Below are 25,726 nucleotides of genomic sequence, written 5' to 3' on the forward strand. Positions count from 1 at the left end.
ACACACTCCAAATGAATGCTATGTTACTCTTTATCTTTATCTGTACTCTTTGTCATATTAACCCACATTGGCCAAAACATTATTAGTATAAGTTATTGCAGGTATAATGAATAATTACATATACAAATCTTTCTCAATACCGCGTTTGTTATTCCTTCTCTAAATTTGCATGTCTGAGCAGAACAAACACTCCAAAGGTGGTCAATCTAAGAATTACACATACTACACACAACTTTCTGTATTTATTGCATGGCTTCATAAAGGCTTGACTGAGTGTTTGCCATAGGAGGTGAAAAGTGATATCAGTAGGAGTGCATGATATGCAGAGCAAATGAAACAGGGAAATAATCCTGTCTGACACTCGGTCCTGTTGCATATGGTCAGGTCTAATCACTGAGTGAACACATTGGCTCCGTTGCGGTGGTTGAAGATGCCTCCTCTGCCAGGAAGTAGTACAAACAACCACCGTGTTTTGTAAGTTAATTGTTGATGGTTGTGATATGAATTATACATGGGAGTCGAGCCAGCACCTCATCTTCTCAAAATGTCACCAAATGCTAGCAGCAGCAAGCTGTTTTGGAAACTTTGAGTAATGAAAGGATTTGATTATCAACTGTATAAACGGCGTGGCTACGAGATTTGGAAAGGTTGAGGGGAGGAATATTCAGACACTGGATAGCATAAGAAATAGCCTATTTGTAACATAACATTTGCATATTTGATTCTTTATCCGTATTGAAGGATGTGACACAAACTTGTTTAACTTTCTTGTTGTTTCTAAATTCCGGCTTTAGGCAATGTTGTGTTCTAAATGTACTTTGGAACATCACTGTTCACTACACAGATTTCTGTTTATGATTCTGTTTCTGAATACTTCACTTGCACATACATATATACCAGTTTGTTTTTTAAAGTGTTTTATTTTTTACAGCCAGCTGAATCTTGGGTTTTATTAGGCCTTAGGCCTACAGATACAGTTCATGATTAGTTGCAGGGAGAAGAACTACATTTTTCGATAGCAACAATTAACTCCGATTGGCTGTTGTTAACTCCATTATAAAGATAAGCTTGAGCGAAGGAGACTGACGCGGCGAGGTCGAACAACCACACTCTGTTAACTGACATTCGGGACACATTAGGCCGCAAAGATTTTAAGATTTTAATTCTTTCTACCTGCGCGAGGCACCCAAGTAGAATCAATGTTTTGGAAACACTGCTGCTTCTTAACACTTGCACACACATGCATACTTTTATGCATAAACATACATAACTTCGTATGCGTGTACATATGCACATTCATATTGTAAGAATGTGTATGAGGGTATATTAGTGTAGTGTAAGTATGTACAATATATACAGTATATGCATGCTTGAGTATGTATGTGCGTGCTTAGTATGTACATATATGTATGTAGGTATGTATGTAGGTATGTAGTATGTACTATATGTATGTAAGGCCTGCAGGATTATTTGTTATAAAATCGCAATCTTGATTCACCCTGTTCACGATGACTTTGATTCTCATTTAATTTTACGAGCTGACTGCATCACAAATGCTACTACTTTCTTCTGTTAGTTTTAAACATAGACTGTATAAAATAGGTGCTCCCAAGCGCTGCAGTGCTCTCCCTTCTCTTAATGGAAGCATCTACGTCTACAGGCTTGTGGTGATGCGCAATGTGCTGTAGGTGCCGAAACAAATCTATGTTTGGTACTGCCAATTTGTTTTGTTTTGTCGTGATCAAAAGAATCGTGGCAGAAAATCGTGATATCAATTCTAAGCCAAAAAATTGTGATTATAAAAAATATTTTTCCCGAATTGTGCAGGCCTAAATTACGTATGTATGTCTGTATGTATGTATGTCTGTATGTGCGTATGCATGTGTGTGTGTAAGTGGTAGAAGGTTGGGGTGGATGGTTGGCTTGACTTTCACCCAGGAGACCTGTGTTCATGTCCTGTGCATGGAAGTCAACTTTTGTACATACATACTAAGCACGCACATACATACATACTCACATTCATACTCATACACATTCTCACGTTATGTATATATATATATATATATATATATATATATATATATATATATATATATATATATATATACACCGTATGTGTATGCGAATACTGGTATATATGTACGTATGTGCAAGGGAAGTTTTCAGTCTTGACCTAGGCGGCTTCTTATATTTCTCATTAAACTTGTGCACGACACAAGTTTTCTGTGATTCATCCAGCAATTCATTTCAAAGCAGCTCCTGATGCCATAAATACAGTTTCAGAGCAGTTTCATTTTTCATCCAAGTCAAGACTGTACAGTTCGGGAAAATGGCTGGGATTTGTAATGCTTTACCAGTTCATGTTTTTCAAGATGCCTGTGTTTATTCTGCTGATTTATTTAGAAAACCTCTCAGCGAGCTGAGCTTCATTGATGTTCCAGGGTTTGTTTGATAACACAAAGTCATGTACAGAATATGCTTATACAGTGAAGGGTGAAATACTGATAGGAGCAGCATTTTAATAGAATACATTTTGGTCTGAATTCAGGCAGCTATCTTGTAGGTCTACCGCTCAAAGTAAACAGCATTGAAATTCACTCCTCGGGGGCAAATGTTGTTATCAGGATTTTTTTTTTCTATGGACATTTCAAACATCTATTATTTGGGAACAGGTTGGAATGCGTTGTAGTTTTTAGCATACTAAAATAATATCTATTCAAGTTTTAAGAGGATTTTTTTTTTTAATTAGACTGTTTTCTGTATTTTCTTTAAAAAGCTTTATACAGTTTGAATGAGGCGTTTATACATAACATGTTCCATTTCTCAAACGGAGACTTGTCTGGACCCGTAATCCGACTAACCAACATTATATCATAGTGAAGAAGCTCTCATATAGGCAATGATCTATCTCTATTGGAATTTTTAGTACAAACTATTAAAAATTGAAAAAAATGTTTAATGCAATTTTGCTACAGATTGAAGATCTTGAAGATTAAAAACATTTGAAGATATCTTTAACCATAATTTCCACAGAGCATTACATTAACTATAAGATAAGAAGACAAGATAAAACTTTGTTTATCCCAAGGGAAATTGCTGTTTAGCAGCACAAAGTTGGAAGAGGGGAAATAGAATGTAATGATTGGGGTCCGGCTGGCCGTGAGTATTTGTTTTGTTAAGTATTTTTCTGAGTTTTCTGTTGGCCTTCCCTGTTTGTCCCTGCTGTGTCTTTTTTTTCTCACTCTCCTTCCTGCTGAAGCCAGCTTACAACGCACATCTGAGTCTCATCCATAACCACTTGCTCCCGCCGCTCACACCTGCCTTCCATCTCCAATCAGCTACAGTATGTCAACATTGTTTCTCCAACCAATCCTTTCATGATCGTTGCTCCAGTCACACTGTTATCACCTCCTCTCCCGTTTCCCGTCTCCGGTCAGATGACTTCTCCTCTTGGTCCTCCTCCAACGCCACCCTGCTCCAGCCTGTCTCTATCTCCACGCCCTGCTCCAGTGTCTTCTCCTCGGCTCCAGGCTCTTGGCTGTCCCACGCATTCCCTGAGTATCCTCACCTTTGCGACTCCCCAAGCTTACCGTCCCTTTGTCTCTGTCCCTGGCATCTGCCTCCCCACTTCCCCTCACCTTTTAGTTAATAAATCCGTTTGCATTCCTTAGAGCCTTGCATTTGAGTCTCTTTCTGTTTTTAGCGTAACACATAAAGGTAAATTTGCAAAGAAGGAAACTGCATTCATAACCTTTCAAAAAACATGCATTTCTAGATTTTTGGACACTTGGGGGCAATGCAATATGTTGTTAAACAAAAGTTAAGAAGGTAACTACGGGTCTATGACTCCTGGATGACTGCCAGAGGCAAAGGTTTGGGCATCCCAGGTAAAAATTTGTATTAATTTGCATAAAGAAGCCAAGAAAAGATGGAAAAATCTCTAAAAGGCATCAAATGAAAGATTAGACATTTGTATAATGTGTCACAAAAAGTTATATTTTATTTCCATCATTTACACTTTCAAAATAACAGAAAACAAAAAACCTTTGGAGTTAAAACCTTTGGCAAGTATCACTGCTTGGAAACACGTCTTGTAGCCAGCCAAGAGTCGTTCAATTCTTGTTTTAGGTATCTTCGTCCATTCTCCCTCCCAAAAGTCTTCCAGTTCTTTGAGATTTCTGGTCTGTCACACACTGCTCTTTTAAGGTCTATCCATAGATTTTTAATTATGTTGAGGTCAGGAGATTGTGAAGGCCTTGGCAAAATCTTCAGTTTAAGCCTCTTGATGTGATCCACGGTGGATTTTGAGGTGTGTTTAGGTGAAAGCTGAAGTTAAAGAGAGGATGGCTTCTACAAATGGATAATTTGTAGAAGCCATCCTCTCTTTAACTTCAGCTTTTTCACAGATGGCATCAAGTTATCATCCAAAATTTGCTGAAATTTTATTGAATCCATTTTTCCTTCTACTTGTGAAATGTTTCCTGTGCTACTGGCTACAATACAATACAACCCCAAAGCATGATTGATCCACCCCAATCCATAACAGTTGAAAAGGGGTTCTTTTCATTAAATTCTGTGCCCTTTCTTCTCCAACAGTACTGTAGCTTTGCTCATTGCGGCCAAAAAGTTCTGTTTTAACCGGTCCACAGAACTTGTTTCACCCATGCATCAGGCTGGTCTATATGTTCATTTTCAAACTTCAAACGCTAATCTTTGTGGTGAGGACGTAGAAGAGGTTTTCTTCTGATGACTCACAATCCTGCAAGCTGTTCTGTCTGATATTTCTCTTGGTCTTCCAGATCTTGCTTTAACTTCCACTGTTCCTGATGACCCCGATTTCTTAACTACATTCTGAACAGAGGATATTGGCATCTGAAAACGCTTTGCTATCTTCTTATAGCCTTCTCCTGCTTTGTGAGCGTCAACTATTTTCAGTTTCTGTTTTCTAGATTGCTTAGAAGAACCCATGGTGCTAATTGTTGGGGCAAGGTCAGATGAGTCTGGGCATTTCAAACCTTAAGATTCACATCATCTGGTCTTTCCAGGCAATAATTGAGAACAATCCATGACACTTTCAGGTCTCATCTTCCCAAAGGGGGCGGTGCATGCTATAAACTCTGCAGGGTGCCCCAACTTTTGCAGACGCCATTTTTTTGTTTGCTGTTATTTTGAAAGTGTACATGATGGAAATAAAATCTAACATATTATATAAATGTCTAATCTGTCATCAGATGCCTTTTAGAGATTTTCATCTTTTCTTGGGTTCTTTATGCACATTAATAAAATGTTTTACCTGGGGTTCCCAAACGTTTGAGCCCCACTGTACTGTATGTTGGGAGTACTTTCTTTCTAAATGGAGACATCCTGGTTTTCATCTCTGCATCGTGATTCTGGCATCATCAGGAACCTCCTGCTGTGATGGACAAATTTCATCCAAAAAAGCTCCCTGCACACTTCTTCTCTAATGAATTATGCTTAAATTGAATTACCCAATTATGTCTCTTAATCTCCCATATCCGATGGTATAAAAAGGGATTAGCTTGTCATAGGATGGATTTACTTTAATGGTACATGTACAGTATATACTAGAATTTTCTTTATGTGTCTTTGTCATTTACAGTATATGTATATGTATTGCTCCGTATCTTAATTTCTCTTAGTTGAATAGTTGGGTACAGTGCTTGGAAAATAGGTCTGTTTTTTTAGATCATTATTATTTTTATTTTCTTTCTGAAAAGCTGGCATTGCATTGACAGTTGCAGTACTTACTGTAATTCCTTAGATTGAAACACTGTTCCACAATAAGACTTCCTCTGCGTTGCTCCCTAACTGTTGATAAACTCATCCTGGGATTCACAGACATCCTCTCTCCTGATTTGCTCAACTACTGGATTCACTCTTTCCACTTCACCTTTTAGCCCGTTAAATATGGACCAATCTGATTAGCACACACAATAGTAGACTGGCCAAGCACACAAATATAGAAAAAGCACACTGGTTAAGTAAATTGCAAGAGGGATTCTAGACATTAGAGATGGATATCTAGTGCGGCCAGAGGTCCTGCCTTAGAACAAACACATCTGACTCCAGGTTAAGAGCCATTTACTTTCTGTACCGGATTATCTGGGCTGTACCTAATTTAAGAAACTGCTTTCCACTTCCACTGATTTGTTTGCTGTTGAATGGCAGGACTGGACAGAGAACCAGTCTCGTTTAGAAGAATACACTTGCTTTTTGTCTGATTCTCCTGCGTTTTTGATAACCGGCGTTTTCTGTTCTATTTGTTTTTTTTCTTGCTGACCTATTGGTTATTGGCCAGTGATTTCTTGCCTCCCTTGTTTCTGTTCTTTTCTTGCATCGGCTCCCTGTGTTCCTGAACTCATTACAGAGCAATCAGCCCCAGGCATTGAAGTGTGCACCCAGAGGGAGTAATAACTGTAAATAAACACTACTGCAGGCTCTCCGATAACATGTTACCAAGATGATAACAGCCCTTCTTAGCAGGCCTGTTGACCTTCTCCTTGCCTTAGGCTTGCCAAGGACTCCTCAGCTCCCTACGCTTTTATCTCCTAACTCCCCTCCACCGCTGGAGCCCCTGGAAAGATTACTACTGAGGAAGAGAGGAATAGGAAAGAGGGAGTAACACCAAGAGAATGGGGAAGAGAAAAGCGATGAAGGAAAGTGCTTGGAGATTGAAGACTAAAAACAAGATAGAACAACAAAGGGACGACATGGGCAGTTGTCCCTCTGCCAGTGCCGCCTCCTCCTCTGTCTCTCCTCAGTCTTTGTAGGGCCCAACATAATTAACTTGTTGAAAGATAGCATGAAATTGGAACAGACTTGTAGCTACCAACACACAGGACACACCAAAAGCAAAAGATAAAAAGAGAGAGGGGGACAGAAATGGACAGATGGGTAAACAGAAAGGACAAGTGACAACAGATAATGAGAACTGAGGGATAGCAGTGCCCAAATTCTGATGAAAACCTCAACCAACTAGCTAACTCACTGTTTTAGGCTTGAGAAACAGATAAAAGTAAAGATTTCAATTCCTTATGGTTCAATGTCCAATACTAATGCAGATTGTCCAGAGCTGTGGGGCTAAAGCACTGTCTGGATGAGATTGATAATACAATTAAGCTAGTCCCAGTATGAATGCCTCACTATGACCCATTACTACACCAACCGCTTCCGATGGAGCACACCGGTCTAGCTCTAGGGCCTTTTGGACGGAAAAAATACAATTATAAAAGGCTAGCTAGAAAATGTGTTCTCTTTAGAATGTGCAGGCAGGCCTGTACATCATCAGATATGTGTGGGCTGCCTGCATATCTCACTGCTGTCCTCGGGCCCAGCTTTCTTAATCTATATTGAAACGAGGAGCTCACTGGAGCATAGCCGGACTCATAACAATATGATTTTTCCCCTTGTTGTCCCTGCTTATTGTTTGCTCTTATCCTGGTTTTGTTGTATATGAAGATTATTTTTACAACAATCTTCCATATAATGTTTACAAATGCACAATTACTTATTGTGTGTATGTGTGCGTGGCTATATAACAGATCAGATACTTGTACTATGTGCACTTCTTTGTTGGCACTGATCTTAAGTTACAGTTACTGTACTGCAGTAGACGTCACCTATCTATTTCATGTTGAACTTGATTTAATGTTAGCTTAGCCCCATTTAGGACTGTGTCATTAACTTCATGGCCAAACAGAACTTGCAACACTGCCAAAGAATCTCCACACCACAGACGTCCTACAACCTACTAGAATTGGCTAAGACTCATATTAGCTTCTGTTGAACCTTTGAATGTCCCCAATTGTTTTTACAATGTAATTGCAATGTGGAGACATCTCTGTGAGCCAATTATTGGACAGGAAAAAATGTCTACAGTAGTCATTTTTCCTTCTAATAGTCAAACGAATTAGCAGAAAACTTTTTAAATGTCAAAAAGAGAAAATAAGAATTAGAAGCGTTTCAATCAACTGGTTTAGAAACTAGACTACACAAATCATAGTTTCGTCACAAGTTGATGTTACGCACGGTTGTAGATGCAAACCGGCTTGCTAAATTAAAGAGTTTAGGGTTAGGAATAGCGATGTTCCAATACTGTCTCCGAAACTGCCTACAACGCTAGTATCAGGAAATACTGGAGTTTATGCACCGATCCGATACCACATAATAAAGCCTTGAAGAAAGTCTACGTTAAAGTATTTTATTTTATGTTCTTTTCCTGTTATAACTGACTGTCAAACTAGATGATAAAAGGAAGTTCTGTGGCATTCATTGTTTGAGAGTTTAACCTGAGGCAGAACAACAACAAAGATAGAAATCATATCACATACCTACAGGGACAGTAGTATACAGCTGTTAAAACATAATAAAATATTACTGTATGACACACTGATATCGGATCAATTCTCAGTATCGGCCAATATGCAAGTTCAGGAATCAGAATTGGTATCGGGAATAAAAAAACTTTATTGGACCATCCATAGTTATGAAGCTACCCCGTTGGCTGTAGTTTCATATTTACTGTACAGACATGAGAGTGGTATACATCATACTTAACTCTGCAATAAGCATATTTTTAATTTCAAACCTTTTCTGACTATTCCTTTAAGATGGACTTCTTTGGAGAAAAAAATCTGGAGCCATCCTTTAAACTGTTGTAAAAGATAGACTGCAGTTTAGTATACCTGTTAGGTAGTTAGATTGGGGAAACTTGGAGGTGACCTCTTTAATCTTGCCTGCAGATGATGTGATAAGGCATCAGGGGAGGAGGCAGGCTTTAAGAAGTCATGAGGCAGGAGATTGATGTTGCCTCTGTGACAACTCGCCTTTCGACGAGGGGGAGAGAGAGATGGTGAGAGAGAGGCAGAGAAAAACCAGACGTTTAGCTGCAGGTCTAAACTGAGACCCCTCTACTATGGCTGCCGCTCGCTGCTGCTGGCTGGAATCAATTCTATCTTTATCAGTCCCCCTCTTCTGTGTCCAGGAATCCTGCTCATACCGCAGAGCAGCCGGGGGGAAAACTGATGTGTTCTCCAATAATAAAATGGAACACAGTAAAAAATGAGTTTAAAAGGTGTCTGGCTGGTCTCCAGTAGCAGTTCAGCTCTTTTTTAATCTTGTGTCTGGTGTTTGAACACAGCTGTGGCCATTTCTATGCCAGTCAAAAGATATTGAATGTATTATCAGGCATGTGTATGTGTTGATTGTGCATCAATAGTAGGTGTTGTTAATTTTGATAAAGCAAAACTAAGAAACATGAATTCTTATACCAAAGATATTTCATCTATTTTTCGTACATATTATGGAGAATTTATGTGATCAAACTTGTGTGTGGGAAAAATGTGACAGCCAGCACATCTACTAAATAGGAAGCACTGTAAGCATGCAGTCTATTTCATTTTGAAACAACTGCCTATTACCATTCTAATGGCTGGTTGTGTGAGTGAGTTCCACCTCAGGCCTGCGGCAGGCAGGCCTGCTGCTGCTTTACGATGATCCATCTGCATGGCAGAAACCATCCATCCAGTGCATAGCTACAGGCTGCAGGCCGGCCCATTGTGTGGGCTGAGTACTGTGACTGCTCCCTCTTGTACCTCCATAATGGGATTACATTAGCCAGGTTCTTCTGCTCTCTCTCCAGCTCTTTGGAGCACACATACACACACACCTACATACAGACACATACACATACACACGAACGCATGCATGCACGCACGTATGAGAGGCCGCTTAGGAATTAATTCATACTTCTGTCTTACACACACTATCATGATCTTGCATATTCACCACTATACTCATACACACACATTATTATAATCCTTTTACATGTATGTATGAGAGGGTATAGTCGTGTATGTGAGAGAGTATAGTAGTGTGTGTGTGTGTGAGAGTATAGCATTATATTTAAGAGAGTATAGCTGTGTGTGCAAGAGAGTATAGTAGTGTGTGTGTATGAGAGTATAGCATTGTATGTGAGAAAGTATAGTTGTGTTTGTAAGAGAGTTTAGTTGTGTATATGAGACAGTATAGAAGTGTGTATGAGAGAGTGTAGTTGAAAAGGAAGTTGGTTTGATCACTTAGGAAGATCACTTCCTCATTGGCTAAAAGGGCCATTCTGAGTTATTGTTATCTGATGGGCTTGCTGCTTTGAAAGTACAGCTAACACCAACTCAGTTGAACAAAGAACATTTAAATCAAGCAGCAGAAACTAAGGGCAAAAACAACCTTGTTAGACAAAAAACGTCAGGGGTGTTTCTTCTTATTTACTTTCTTTTTCAAGGTCAGTTTCTGTTTGTGGAAGTAAACGGTTATGAGGAAAACATTGCTATCTTTTTTCACTGATACACTGCGGTGTGTTCAGAGATTTGTGATGGAAAATGACTATTTGGGACATGACAATGTCATTTTGTAAAGATTAATTTCTGAGTTTAATGGTTATACTCAGAAAATCTCTTTCTTGCTCTCAATTAATAAGCAGTTTGAAGAGAGTGACAATCAGGGAAGCTTTGGTGTCCTGGAGGCGCTCCATGGATGTTTTCAATACATCACCAATTCCTATCAAAACTCAAGGTCAGTATAAAGGAAGATGTTTACCTTAGGAGTACCAACTATCACAACTGGTCATTCTGGTCACCCTTCATACAATATACTACATCACCAAATTACCTACGTTTGGCCTTTAGCATGAATTGGGAACAAAAATATTTGGAATCAGCGAGAGGAGGCCGGTGCAAATCACCAAAGTATTTATTCGGTTCAAAATCCCAATCAATTATGGTTACGTTTTTTTTCTTTGTTTAAAAAAATACTACATTAAACAAACTATTAGGCTCTTTTCATTACATGGTAAAAAATTTGTTATCGAATTTTCTTTCAATAGGCATATAGATGGAAACCATGAACTGGTCAGGTGGAGAATGTTCCATTATGGATATGTTGACAGCTTTGGTAGGACTATTATATACTAAATAAACTAAATAACAACAGAGCATCAAGTTTCCGAGCTACGTGTAGGTGTAGAGAATGTTGGCCTTCCCTTGAGAATACGCTGTTATCATGGCATGGAGAACACCGGGGTTGCCTAGTAAATGCCGGAAAGAAGAGGGTTAGAGGTATCAACACTGGGCGCAGTGTTCACAACCAGAGGATTGAGTGATTTTGGCCAGAGGTAAACAGAGTTGTCTCTTTCTATTACAGTGATTTCTTCTCTTTCATAGAAAATGAGTGCATACTAGACTCTAGAAATGAATTGTACTTATTTCATCTACACTACATCTGCTTGTCAAGAGTTCAAAGGGCAACTGCATAAATCAATGGAACAACCACAGATTATCAACAGAGGGATCACAAACACTTTTTTAATTGTGGTGAGAGGTGATCTCAACATTGCAGAGGCAATGCAGAACATTTTACCCCCCCCCCCCCCGGTTCATTTTGAGACTTCGAACAATGATGTTCCAGGAAATGACTTTATTTTCAATGAAACAGTTATGAACTGAATTCTGAAAACTGTAAACCCACTAGCCAATGACAGTTACCATGGCATACAATTATTTTTGGCCTGTGACAAGTTCTGCTCTACAACAATGAAAAATAAAAACAAATTAACAAAATGGTTTCCTTTTTAGTTAAATGATTATTCCATTGTCAATTGTTTAAACAAGACATTAATGTATTAGGAAATGGTAAGTTATTGACTAACGATTTCTCCTCAATTTAATAAAGTAAAGTAAAACAAGCAACAGGCTTTAATAATATATGTGCAGGAGTTCACGGAAGTCATTCCTGACCAAATTCCTGAGTGTTTTTTAATGCAAAATCCATAGTTTCCTTGAAGTACTCGAAATCTTTCAGGACTGGCCATCGCAGGGAGTTAATGCATGTGTTTGCAGTGGGTAAATGATGGCCTTGTCTGAGGGTCAACTCATGGAGAAAATCCACTGAAGGTCATAGGCAGAAGCCCAGGGGTAGAATTGCATTTGCTCTCGTCGCCTAGGCCAGGATACCCCCAAGTTTCAAGGGTCCCTCTTGCTCTGAAAAAGAAATACATCAAAGTTAACAAAATTACTGTACAAAGGTAGCTGAAAATACTAAATACAACTCAAACCACAACTGAAGGAAGGCAATTTAACAAGAGAAAACACATTGGGCATAGTAGTGTAGTAGTATGTGTACACATGTTCCATATCTAGCAATAATACTAACCCTCAACGTCCAGCGGGTAGTCCCTCCAAAATGCAACCACATATTCCTCTGCCCTTCATTTGTTGCTTCCCACTGCTGACAGTCAAATTTCAAAGAGCTTTTTTAGTACATCAGCTGTGAGTGGGGATGGCTTGTGACAAAAACAGTGGTCTGAAAGCATCTGGGTGCATTCTTACTGCATCAAGAACACCAAGGGTCTTCATCCCCTGCTTGAGTCTGTAAAAATGTATCATGAGAAGATACAAATATCTGTTTTCAAATTGGACAAATTATCACACAGCACATGAAAGAGATGACTTACAAGAAAGTTCAGTGTTTCTGATTATGCAAAACGGCCTTGTCTTTGACAACTATCCAAAACATGATGATCTTTAAGTTACTTTGAATGATACATGCAAGCTTGTATTCTGAGTGTGTGTAAGGTTGTACACTGGCTTTTAAAAATATATGTTGAAATCTTTAATTATTCTTAATTATTTTTGCTAAAAAGTGCAGTTACATAAGCCTTTGAAAGGCTCCACTGACTTGATAAACCACCTGAAACATGATGATATCCTCCACCAAAGATCTTTATCCTCTATGCGTTTCATTGGCCAGATAATCTGTATGTGGTTCTGCGGCCTGTTGCAGTTCATCAAAAGATGTACATACGGACACCTAAGGACGCCAAACAAAAATATGGGGGAAACAAATTATAGTTGACTAAACAACGCTTAACTTTATAACAGCAAACAAACTCAACATTATTTTCTTCACTGATATATGACACATAATCCATTGCAGTCATGTTGGATTAGACTAAACTCTAATCTGATTCAATAAATATTTAAAACAAGCAATGAAGCCTTTCAGGTTCAGAAAGTAAGTCAGGTGCAGCAATGTGCCATTTTCTCCATAGACCTTCTAGTTTATCTGCTTATCATATTTTTTATGATTGTTCTCAATCATCGCCTGGAAAGACCAGGTGATGTCCATTTTAAGGTTTTAAATGCCCAGACTCATCTGACCTTTCCCCAACAATCAGCACCATGGGTTCTTCTAAGTAGTTGTCTAGAAAACTGAAACTGAAAATAGTTGACGCTCACAAAGCAGGAGAAGATTGAGAACAGTCCAAGACACTGTCAGGTCTCAGCATTCCAAAGGGGGCGGTGCATGCTATAAACTCTGCAGGGTGCCCAAACTTTTGCAGATGCCATTTTTATGTTTTCTGTTATTTTGAAAGTGTGCATGATAGAAATAAAATCTAACTTTTTGTGACATATTATACGAATGTCTAATCAGTCATTTGATGCCTTTTGGAGATTTGTCTGTCTTTTCTTGGCTTTTTTATGCACATTAATACAGATTTTTACCTGGGGTGCCCAAACTTTCAAGCTCAACTGCATACCCTATCATACAAATATGTAAAAGGATTATAATGGTGTGTGGTTGTATGAAGATAGTGGTGAATATTCAAGATTTTGATAGTGTATGTAAGACCTAAGTATGTATTATTTCCTAGGCGGCCTCTCATACGCATGCTTGCATGCACAGTCTGTGAGGCCATGTGTGAATGATTGACTGTCCACTTGGCCACCTCATGTCTGCACCCTGTTTACTTGCCTATGGCCCTGTGTAATGAAGCAGGTTTCATAGCCATTTTACAGACACTTTTGTTTTCAGCAAAAACACATGCTATGTGATTTCCACTTTTCTTGAAGAATGCTCAGTCTTTTACCATTTCTTATTTGTTTTCATGGGCATGTGTGAGAGAGAAAAAGAGGAATACTCAGAGAAAGACAGACAAAGATAGAGAGAGACAGAGGGTTTTGTTCAGGGTTTTCCTCAAGGAGAAGCTGTCATGTGTAAAATCTTTTTTCAGAACCAGCAATTGTGTTGTGTTGGGCTGCACCAGAAGGGCTAAGCTGTTTGTTGAAAACAAATTTGTTAATGTCTAAATGCTGCACTAGTTTTCCCTCAAGGACAAAGATTGATATTCAACATAACCTGCCAAGACACCATTGAAGAAGAATATGGAGAGTGATGATACTCAAGAGGAATTACGCAAGAGAGCTCAAGGACTAGAAATTGTGTTTTTTTTTCACTTTCTCATCTTCTCTGTCTGTAGTACATTAGCTTCATTTACACTACCACAGTATGTCTGTTCCATAAAGAACCAAAAGTAATTCTTAACAAATCTGGTGTATTGTGCATTGCTTTTCAACATCATTGAGACGTAACATAATTTATCTTTGTTTTATCTAGTTTATCTTTAATGCTTTCAGAGGGCATTTATAAAAATCAATTGGCCGTTTATATTAGTTAAATACTAAATGATATGGGATTGATTAAAAGGGTCAGGCTTCCAGCCTACCAAAGCGTTTGAATCAGGAGGTAGCCACCATAAAATTAAAAAGGGGATCAATGGCGTGTCATATCCCTGCTGCTCCGCGGGCTGAACATGTAATTCTAACGTAGAGGCTGCAGCCATCTCTCACGTCAGCATCAGGCTCAATAACCCAGCCGCCCATGGCTGCTGTCTATTGCTGCCCATGCTACAGTATTCACAAGAAGAAGCAGATAGAACTATGAGTTGGGTCTCTATCTTTAAAGTCATCTGCAGAAGTTTGACCACTGACTTTGGTACCAGGATTGTGTGCATCTTGACACTTGTTGTGTTCATCAATGAGAGATACTTATAGGTTGTGGTGTTAGGTATCGAATTAGGAATTTTAAATAAAAAAAACAATTGCAGAGTTTGAAGGAGGTTTGTGTCCCATTACCATGTTGCTTGCTATGAATCCTGCCCTTTTCATGGGAGTAGGGTATGAGGGTCTTTTGCTAGATTAGCTCAGCTTTGCTTACATGCTGACAGAGCTCAACAGATGTGTGGTATAGGGACCTCTATGCAGCTGTTTTTATTTTTCTCTCAGTTTTAAGGTGAATATGAAACCACTTATATCAATAAATGAAAACAAAGCATTTATATTGTGTCTTTCGTAAGAAATTCAGTTTAATTTTTTTTTTGTGAAATTTTAATATATAGTCCCACCTTACACGCACGCACGCACGCACGCACACACACACACACACACACACACACGCACACACACACACACACTGGCAGTTTTTTTGCTGATGGTTGTGTACATCAGTATTCATCGTCTCAGTTTGTGCAACCACAGGCAGTGAGAGGGCCTCACAAGGAGCATCTAATAGTCTTTTGTTCCCCTTTCTTGAAAGAGTTCTGTTGTGGATGAATATTGTGAGGTGACATAAGTAAACAGTAAACTGCCTTCATCGACACCCCATACATTCTTAATTGTGTGAGTAGTACTTGATTGTACTTTGCACCCACGCAGCATATTTTATTCTGCTTTCCTTTTGTAATTACTGAGATGTTTTGTTAAATCTTTTCATCATACGTACTGTAATGATAGCGAAACCCCTGATTTGTGTTAATGCATTAACAAATAAATTAAATTATTGTTTTGACTGACAATGTGTCCAATCAGAGAGAAAAATTGATCACCAACATTGATTTATGGGAATGGTTCAAAAGCATCTACTGACTTCAAATAAAATAACCGCATCTAAATAATTAAAGTGCACTCAGTGGTTGTGTTTTCATTATTGAATATTAAGGCTCTGATAGGAGGCTGTATTTGTCAGTGTCAGCTCTGTGAATAGCTGTGATGTCGGTATGAAAGATGATCGATTCGATGACACATCTGTGTGGAACAGGTGCTGCTCTGCTGTCTATCTTCTCTCTTTGTCCGTGCTTGTTAGCTGCAGCTGGGTCTGGTTCAACCCTCTGCCTGCTCTTGGCTTTATCTGCTTTCAATGGCTCGAGATTGCATTGCCAACCAGCCAAAATGCTAGTCCCTGCTTGCTTGCCTGCTTCTTCTTAACTAGCCAGCCATTGTGCAAAACAAACTAGGGCTGGACGGTAACTAAGTCACTGAACCAATCATCCTACTCTTTGTGATGATATCGCAACATTGTAATCATGTAAAAATATGGTGGTTCACTGATGTCATGGCTAAATTGAGGATGAATTGTGACATAAATACTTAAGAACATATCATTTTTGTAAATCATATTTTTTCTCTATAACACTAAAAAAAGTGAGTTTAACATTCACCTCTTGATTTTGAACACTCCGGTAAGGTGAAAACATTATTATTATATATATATATATTATATTTTTGTGCTAAGTTTCTACGTAGATCTCTGGCTACATTGAGAGGTGGTCATTGAAATGTGACGGCCCACACATTCTTGCAGAATTATTTTCACAATGTTGTGTCCAAAATTGACAGGAGAGAGCTTATTCAAGCATATACTTTCTGACATACAGTGGCATGCACACATGTACAGACAGAAAGGCAGACATAATTAAGTCTTCCTCAGCACATCGTTTATCAACAGATAGACTTCTTGCCTCTTTCTCCCTCCCTCTGCCACCTCTCTGCTTGTTGTTTTTATTGTCTGTACAACCTGATTTTCTCAAGTTTATTATACTTCTTATGGTTATATATGTCAGTATAGCTCAGTCACTCCCTTAATAGTTAGAGTAGCGGTGAGATTCTTTTTCAGGCACCAGTGTGCTGGAATGAGATGCCACTTACTATTAGTGCTAGCTGCGGAAGCTGTTTGTAGATGGGCTTCATGTGAATACGGATTGTCAGCTTATTGTTACACAAAAACCCTCCAATTTCTATCTTGCTGCTAGTGTTTGGCTGTTCTATGCTTTGTTAAATGTATGCATTTTAAACTGAAAAACTGCTCTTGTTTATGTTTTCATATTCCGAGCGCCTTGTAGTTTTCTGCCGTCCTATATAAACTAATGATAGCACTGCTGTGGGTAGCTTCAGCGGAGCACAGCAAAGTCTGTGTTGCAAGCTGACTAGTGGATTAGCTCTGTCTGATGGCAGAAGGAGAGGGATCTACTTTGACAGTGTGGTAGTTAGCCCATCTGTCTATAATCAGCTGTGTCTGTGTGCGCGTGCTGCTGCTGTGGTACTACTTGCCAGCTTGTGGTCAACAGTTCCCTGATGTAGAGTTGAGAGGTACGTCGAGCTTTGCAGTTTACCCAGCTTGCCAGCAAACGTAACTCTTGAACAGCTGCCTGGACTTGACTGGTCTCATGTATTCGGTTAAGCTCAGCAAGCAGTGAAAATAAGCTATCAATTGGTCATTTTTCTGTGCAGTTCCGACAAGAAGGTCTAACACACTCTCTTTACTTTTCCCCCAAGTCCGTTGATTGTGAATTTAAAGGAATATAGAGGAAATGTGTGATTCTTAGTTGTGGACTGGTCAACTCTATTTAATGCTAATGTAAGCTGTTTCATTGTCTCTGCAGGGAACCTTGGCCGTGTTGACTACATCAGTGAGTTTGAGTTTGACCTCTTCATCCGGCCTGACACCTGCAACCCCCGCTTCAGAGTCTGGTTTAACTTCACAGTGGAGAATGTCCGTGAGACACAGGTCAGCAGGCTGTTGTCTTGTTACCATTGATCATAAAGAAGGGTTTCTCTCCCAATTCCATTCTATCTACCATAACTCATGCACACAAGCTTCTACTATATAGATGGAATATTGGCTCAATCAGACAATAAGTTGAGTATTTCCTCCCAGAAGTTCTGCGGAAATGCCATGTTAGTGCAAGAACTCCCAAGCCCTTTCCTTCTCAATTGCATGAGGCCTTCCTGATAACTGTCTTTTATGTTGAGTAAAACCGCAAGTTTGACAAATGCATTAATGACCACAACAAACAAATCCAACTGTTGAATAGTTTTAAAAGTAACTTTCATCCTTTTAACTTCGCAAAAATGTACTAAGTGGTATGGTCTTATAGTCTAGTGTTTCATAAATATTTATTTAGATCTAGTTTGATAAACTAGCGTAAACGTAAAATATTACGGACAAGCTCATTATTAAATGAGAAAAAAAGTTAGTAATGCGCTTTTGTCGGCCTAGCATTAAAGCTCCCATGGCATGTAAATTTTACTTTATGAGTTGTTTGTCATTAATATGCGTTCCCCCAGCCTGCCTATGGTACCCCAGTGATTGAAAGGGCATTTGGTGTAAACCAAGCCCTGGGTATCCTCCTCTGCCTTTGAGAAAATGAAAGCTCAGATGGGCTGATCTGGAATCTTGCCCCTTAAATACTACCAACTGCCGCTAATACTGATACTTCTTAATTGACTTTGGGGTGGGGTGGGGTGGGGGGTTCTTTTTGTCCCCAGAGGGGATAAAAATAATTCATCAGAAGCAAGGATATAAATACCAGAAAGGGGGAATCCCCAAGTATCCCCCCCGGAAAATTGCACCCCGCACATACGGAATGTCACAATACCTCCCAGAATGTCCTCTTAAACATTTAATTGCATTAGAATTGCATTGCATCTGTGCCCATAACGCCACAAAAATTGTTTCTTCTTGTCATCTATTTCCTACTTAACTTCTTGTCACAGCCTCTGAGTTTGATTCTGCCACTAGCACACTCAGAGCTCCGTGATTGGCTGACAGAAGCGGTCACATGCCACAGAGATACTCTGTATGTGGGTACAGTGAGCAGGACTTCAGGGGGATGGAGGCTTATTTTTTGACTATAACTTTGCAGGAAAAGAACAAGGTAAAAATGACAATATTGGCCTCTAAATTTGACTGCTGTTATGTAATCTGTACTCATACAAGCTTGCCAGGCTTAGATATAAGGCAAACACTCACAAAAGAAATAAGTTTATAGAGAGGCAGTGTGAAGCCAAACAGGAAAAAAAAGGCAAGGATGAATCCACACAGCATGCTGTTGCTGCTGTCTTCCTGTAGAATGTCCAACCCAGCCTATCTAAGGCTATCAGGCCTATCAGCCCATCTCCCTGCAGTGCTGTAGTCAGCACTAATCACATTTTATGGCTCTGAGATGAATGGGAGGCCTCGCGCTTAGAGCCGGATCGATCCCAGGACCAGATAGACCAGCAACAGCAGTCTGCGGCCTGGGCCAACAGGATATTTGCTGTTGTGGCAAAATGACAGAGAAAGTGTGAGAGAGAAACAGAGAGAAAAGTGAGTGGGGAGTGTAATATATGACACAATAAACGACAAAAGATTGATATCACATACTGTATATGATTACACTATGTACAGTGGCACATGCAAGAGCAAGCTTACAGGTGAACAAACATTTTCATTACATATGACCAAGCTCTCTCGCTATATGTCCCCTCACAAGCTTCTTTCATAGAAATCTGTTCTTATCTGTTCAATTTCCTTCTTCAAAGAGGCCTTGTGTGAATTTAATCTACTCCAGTAGAAGGTGTTGTGGTTAAGCGCTGCCTGTGCATTTTGCCAAGGTGTGTGTGCGTGTTTGCGTGTGTGTGTGGGTGCGCGTGCGCGTGCGTGTACACGGGCTGTGATTAGATTGGGTCTGTGTGCCTAGAATCGTCAGCATTCACATAAATCTTCGGTTTACATCCTAATAGCTGTAGTATTGTTATGATATGCAAAAAAAATTAAACATAGAAATTAAACAGAAAAAGAATAATAAAATGGGTAAATAAACCAACTAAGTGTAGCTATGTGGGGAAGGTCTGTGCTATAGAGATATCAGTGAGTTCCAGGGGAGAACTGGGCTGTTCGAGTGTTTCATCCAGCTAAGCCTTGCTAACTCTCAGCCTGAGCCAGGGGAATGGGGAACAGTAAAAGCCCGTGATATTGGAAGTGAGATGGCCATTTCGAAGGAATGTAAGCTGGTGAAACAGATTTGGTCTGCCTCAATCAGCTTAGGAGCTTTGTAGAAATTGGCTTCACCGTAGCACCGGTTATGATGGATGGCTGGATGAATGAACGTCTCTTTTTTGTATGTCCTTTTTTTTTCTGTGTTTCAAACTACTCACTTACCTTAAAAAGCTTAGACCAATTCTGGTTACGTTGGTTGCAATGACCGGGACCATTTGACTCTATTTGAGGTTCTGCACGGTTTCTCTGGGAAAATGTCTTGGGGAAAAAAAAAACTTGTGGAGTGTATTTGGTCTGAGTATGTATTGGGCCACAGAGAGACACAAATCTGATGGCATAGTGCAAGTTTGGTGTCTGTTTTGGTGATAAAGTGCACCCATCTGACATTCATGTTCCCCTCCTAATGTATTTTAAGAACTTTGGACTCCTCATCTTGCACCATCATCAGGTCAAAATTTGTGTCGTTTGTGACCAAATACCTACAAAACATTCCCATCCAGCTGTGCTTTTTGTTTACTGCTAATGTTAGCCTCCTAAAATGCTAAACTAAAATGGTGAACATAGTATACATGTTAGCATGCTGACATTAGCATTTAGCTAAAAACAACACTGTGCTAAATAACAGCCTCACTGAGATGCTAGTGTGGCTGTAGACTTAATCTTGTTCTTGATTAATTACAATTAGTCATCACAACTGTTTTTTACTAATTTATTAATTAACAAGACATTTTAGCACTACATAACAAATGTTTCTTAGTATTTTGTGTTTTGTTTCCCAGCTCTATGGAAGGAGGGGTGTGAGCTTGTTTTGACATACAATTATCTGTACTTTCTACTCCTTACATTTTAAAAATAGCCTCATTACTTTTATTTCAGTTTGGCTTGTTTGCATTCTGGCTTGTCATTGTTCAAAAAACACAAAAAGAAAACCTAAAAATATATACAGATAAATTGTGCCATCCGGATAGAGTGAATCCGTTGTCCTCACAGATTCCTGCAGCTAACCCTGAATGTACATTTTCATAAGAAAGAAGATATCATGTCCCTGAAGATTGACTTTTTGCATCATTACAATAATTATAAATACTTAAAGGCAACTATTCATCATATCTTCCGCTCCATTAAACACATGTTAATGCTCAGTAGTACACATATATGGTTCTATGATGTATTTGCATTGTGCTAAAATGTTTCAACATTAACATTATGATATAACATTATAGTCTTTATGGTCTTAAGAAAAACGTTTTGTTTAGGGGGGGCTAGTGCACTATAGGCCCCTGTGGCGCGGCCAAAGCTTCCACCCCTTACATTACTTTTACTTTTATACTTTAAATAGTTTTGAAACCAGTACTTTTACACTTTTACTTGAGTTGATACTTCAACTTCTACAGAACTCTTTTTAAACCCTAGTATCTATACTTCTACCTGAGTATTGAATGTGAATACTTTTGACACCTCTGAATACTGTATATCTAAGAACGGCATTGTTGACTTTTCATCTGTAATTTGCACTTCATTCAACTGTATGGAAAACAGGTAATGAAGTGGTAGGACAAATAAGGAATGATAATACAGTTGAAAATTAGTTGTTTTTTAAAGGGATTTGATATATGGAGTCATATTTAACAAGTCTTTTATAATTGCTGTATCTAATGTTATTAATGTTGTCGCTGGTTTATTGCTAATATAGCTGTTTATCTTGCCTTTTGGAAACATAAATTCATTTTCTGACCTGCCTGTCTTGGTCATCCTACAAAGATAGAATTGATGTAAACATAGCTAAATTCATGCAAGCATGTTGAAGTTTAGCTGTTGTTGACTTACTAAGTCACATTCTGTGCTACACAATGTATGTTGTAGCAGATGGCAGAGATGTTTCCCTTTATCATTTACCTTGAATACAATAACAAGAACTCAACAACATTGGACCTTTAAAAATGTTTTGCGTTTGATGTCCAAACTGAGTGTATTTATAAGTTTCAGCTGCTGCTATTTCATTTCTACTTCGGCCTATTTATGACCAGAAACCAGTAGTTGATATGCCGTTCCATTCTGCTGTAGGGGTGTGCTTGATGTCAGGCTCCGTGAAGGGCATGTCTGTGAGCTTTTATCATAGGAGCCTTCGGGGAGCCATTCATAGAAGACAGGCAGTAAAACTTTGCGCCGAGTGCCTCCAACTCCTCCAGCTCTTCTAACTGCTGCAGGGGTGATTTGTAAGCCTCACTTGTCCAGGGAAAAGCACAGTGCAGGGCGGTTACTCTCCATAATCAGGAAAGAGGACGAACTGGAGCAGAAAAGGCTATGTGTTACCTCTAATCCCTGAAAAGACATCATCACTTTACTGTTTCAGACAATGCTCACCTATTTAAATTTATTATCAATGCTGTTACGTCATTTTTTGAGAAGAAAAGACGCATGGAACATAAAGTTAAAAAGTAAATAGGATCATGACTTGGTGATTCCAATCACCCAGTCCTCTTTTTAGGCATCTGCTGTTTTTCACAGACTGTGATTGTGCTAGTTTTATAAATGAGTACAATATTCTATCTGATATCGCACGTCGTAATGCCTAATTGGGTTTAAAAGGCCTTCAAACATCCTCTGTACAAAGTGTCTTTTTTTTAAATGTGTAATTTACTTATCAGTTTGAAAGATACATCATTAATATGCTGATGTCTTGTGCAAAAGCAGAGAAAAAAGAATAAAGTAAAAGAGAGTGAGTGAGAGACAGAGAGCTGCGCAAGAGCAGGGTAATGGATGTAGTACACATTGATTTTTTTAAAGGAAGAGATGGTATAGGAGAAGGAGGGGTGGTGTATTTACGAGAAATGACTTGTTCATGTAGGCAATGCATTTCCCTCCCATTCTAAATAGAGCACGTTGGCAGCACTGCTGGGAAGTCAGCTGCTGGTCTGGGTGTGTAACATCAGTGCCAGCCTGCATAAAGAGGTTCTTATCTGAGCTCACTGCTTCAACAGCTCCTGGCCAATGTTCTGGTGTAGTGCCGATCAACACATTGAATTTCACTCCCAGAAGTGAGCAGGGACACTCCACTTCCCACTCCCCTTTGTCTATTCCACCTCTGTTTCATCCTTTTTTTCCGCCATGCTCCATGCTTGCATCTCTCCACCATCATGTTGTGTGATGTCCTTCGGCTGTTACTCAGGGAGAAGAGGACAGGCAGGTCTCTAGTGAGCACCATTGAATGAACGTGGGCTAATCATTGCTGGCATAGCGTGGCTGTGAGCGTGCGCTGCACACAGCTGTTTGGTAGCGGGTTCTTGTGGCAGGACCACAGTGGGTCTGGCCATGGGAGGCCTGGATATAAAGCTTTAGGTTTAGGATTAGACTCCTGCACTTTTATCATGTCTACCCATACTGTCAAAAAAATACACAAGGCAGGGGCTCATGCACACTCACAAAGATGCGTGCTGTCAAACTCACACACACAAAACCACTTACATGCTTGTCAACAGGTCTGCTTGTCTTCTTTCCCTGTCTGTTTTAAAGACTCAGGCTGACCATGTCATTTTTTAGTCCTGTGCATTGCCTTTTCTTTCTCTTCTGCCTCTGCAGCATATGGCACAAGGTAGATAGGCATGTGTCCTGTGCTTGTGGTCTTCTTCTTCTTTGGAAGTTCATTTTTTAAGCTTCTCCTCTCTACAGTCTCCAAAGGAGAGACATTTGCTTCTGTGTGTCTCTGCCAAAGGGATTATTTTAACTCACAAACACACCACACAGGCCCAGAAACTTTAGGAACCTAGTTTCAAACTCCGGAGGGAAGTTGTAGAAAGACTAGTGCGGTTTTTGAAACACATACAAAACATCAGACAGCTGTGTCAGAGAGCATAGGGTATCGTGGGTGACCTTGTTCTGTTAAGGTGAACTAAAGCATCGTTCCTTATTGTCTAGGCCGATGCTCCCCAGATCACTTCATAATGACATGGACAAAAAGATATGACAACAGCACAGAATGAATTTTCAAATCGTCTCCCTGATAGCAAAATTAGTTTTCCCTGGGTTATCTCTGCTAATGCAAGGTTCCTTATCAAAATTCATTGCTTTTTTTTTTAACACAATTCACTCTAAAAATGAGGGGCAACGCTTAAGGGCATGGTTTGAAAAAAAGACACTTTTTTATTACTCATTTGGATTCACTTTATTCAAACAAAAGAGATGCATGCATAGCTCTAAGCTTACAGTTTCCAGGGACTGAAATACAATATCTAATACTGTTTTTCCTCTTGATCTGTCATAATACTCTGGACAAAGTACAAACACCAACAGTTACGTGAACATATGAAAGTTTGGGACCTCTGCTTTTGTTTAATTCAATTCAATTCAATTTTATTTATAGTATCAATTCATAACAAGAGTTATCTCAAGACACTATACAGATAGACCACACTCCAGAATTTACAAGGACCCAACAGTTCTAGTAGTCTCCTCCAGAGCAAGCAACAGTGCGACAGTGGCGAGGAAAAACTTCCTTTTAGGCAGAAACCTCGGTCAGACCCAGGCTCTTGGTAGGCGGTGTCTGACGACCGGTTGGGGTTTATGTGTGATATGTCATGAAACAGCTTGTAGGTGTCACATGTTTGGCCGGAAAGGTAACATCTGTAGCGGCTTTGGTTTGCGTGCCCATCAGGACACTCATCAGTGGGCCATCCATTCGAAGCACAGCAGCATGGCGGAGTGAGATGTTGCCAAAGTGGACTCTAGCCGCTAATTTTGCGAATCAGGGCGCAAAGTGCAAAGAGCAGTCAAATGCTCTAGCAAACTTTTGATATTTTTGGGGCTGCAGGTCTAGACCACAGGATTAAACTATTGCAGGATAATTCCTATACACATGACTTGACATTCAATTTTGATAGGTTTGACTTGGAGGCTGGTGGTGGCAGGGGACCGGCAGGCCTTTGCAGTCCTTGAGTAGAGAGAGCTGGGTTGCCAGCCACAGCATGGAATTAAAAGAAAGGGGTAAAGGAGGGGGGAAGAGAGAGAAATGACAGGAGTGAGGTGCTGTAAACTGTTCTTTTAAAATATCATTGTCTCTTTGAAAAGAATTTGTAGTACTATATTACTATATATACTATAACGTCTATTTTTTAACATTTTTGTACGTGTAATAATGGTACAGCTAAAATAACATTAAAACGGGTAATCATGTTAGCAATACTTTGCCCAATTTTCTAGCATGCATTAATTTAACATTGCTGATTTATGTCATTTATCATTAATGGCAATGTCTGACATACTGCAATTTATATTAGTTTGACCTAAATATTTAATAAGTTCTTGTGTCAATATTTAACCCATTAACTAGAGCTTAGTGAAATGGCCTAAACCTTCTATTTCGATATGAGTGGGGAACGGAGTAGAGTATTGCTGATGTTTCAGGGGAAGGCATGGTATGGTGGCCTGGTAAGGGCCTTGTGGAGCTGCTGTGCATCTGCATGAAATGATGAGCCTGGTGTCAGGACATGGATCATCCTTTTACACTGAGTAATGAATACAGATTGCACACCGGATAGAGAGGCTCTGCAATCTGCTGCACCACAAATGAAACAACTGCCGTTCTAATCAAATAGTCTTTTCATGCCAGCGCAGCCCTCAACTTGGGCTAAATTCAATTCCAGATCCACAGATTTGTGGGTTGGGGGCTGGGAAATGCAGGAGGCAAGGGGGAGTTATAAATGTTGTAATTAGAGTATTGTTTAATGTGTGTAGACGCGTGTGCGTGTTTTTGTGTGTGTGTGTGTGTGTGTGTGTGTGTGTG

At 39.5% G+C, this 25,726-nt stretch overlaps 1 protein-coding gene and 1 long non-coding RNA gene across 2 annotated transcripts in view; both read left to right on the forward strand.

Moving 5' to 3' along the window:
* agbl4 (ATP/GTP binding protein-like 4) overlaps positions 1-25,726 on the forward strand; it is a 262,269-nt gene that overhangs the window by 10,747 nt on the left and 225,796 nt on the right. The window contains exon 3 of the mRNA XM_034882055.1: positions 17,570-17,694. Within this exon, the coding sequence (XP_034737946.1) occupies positions 17,570-17,694 (125 nt within the window). The remainder of the gene's footprint in view (positions 1-17,569; positions 17,695-25,726) is intronic.
* LOC117950733 overlaps positions 23,209-25,726 on the forward strand; it is a 21,610-nt gene continuing 19,092 nt past the window's right edge. The window contains exon 1 of the long non-coding RNA XR_004657982.1: positions 23,209-23,220. This is a non-coding gene — a long non-coding RNA (uncharacterized LOC117950733). The remainder of the gene's footprint in view (positions 23,221-25,726) is intronic.

Source organism: Etheostoma cragini, chromosome 9 (genome assembly GCF_013103735.1).
Source record: "Etheostoma cragini isolate CJK2018 chromosome 9, CSU_Ecrag_1.0, whole genome shotgun sequence".
In the NCBI taxonomy this organism is placed as follows: domain Eukaryota; kingdom Metazoa; phylum Chordata; class Actinopteri; order Perciformes; family Percidae; genus Etheostoma; species Etheostoma cragini.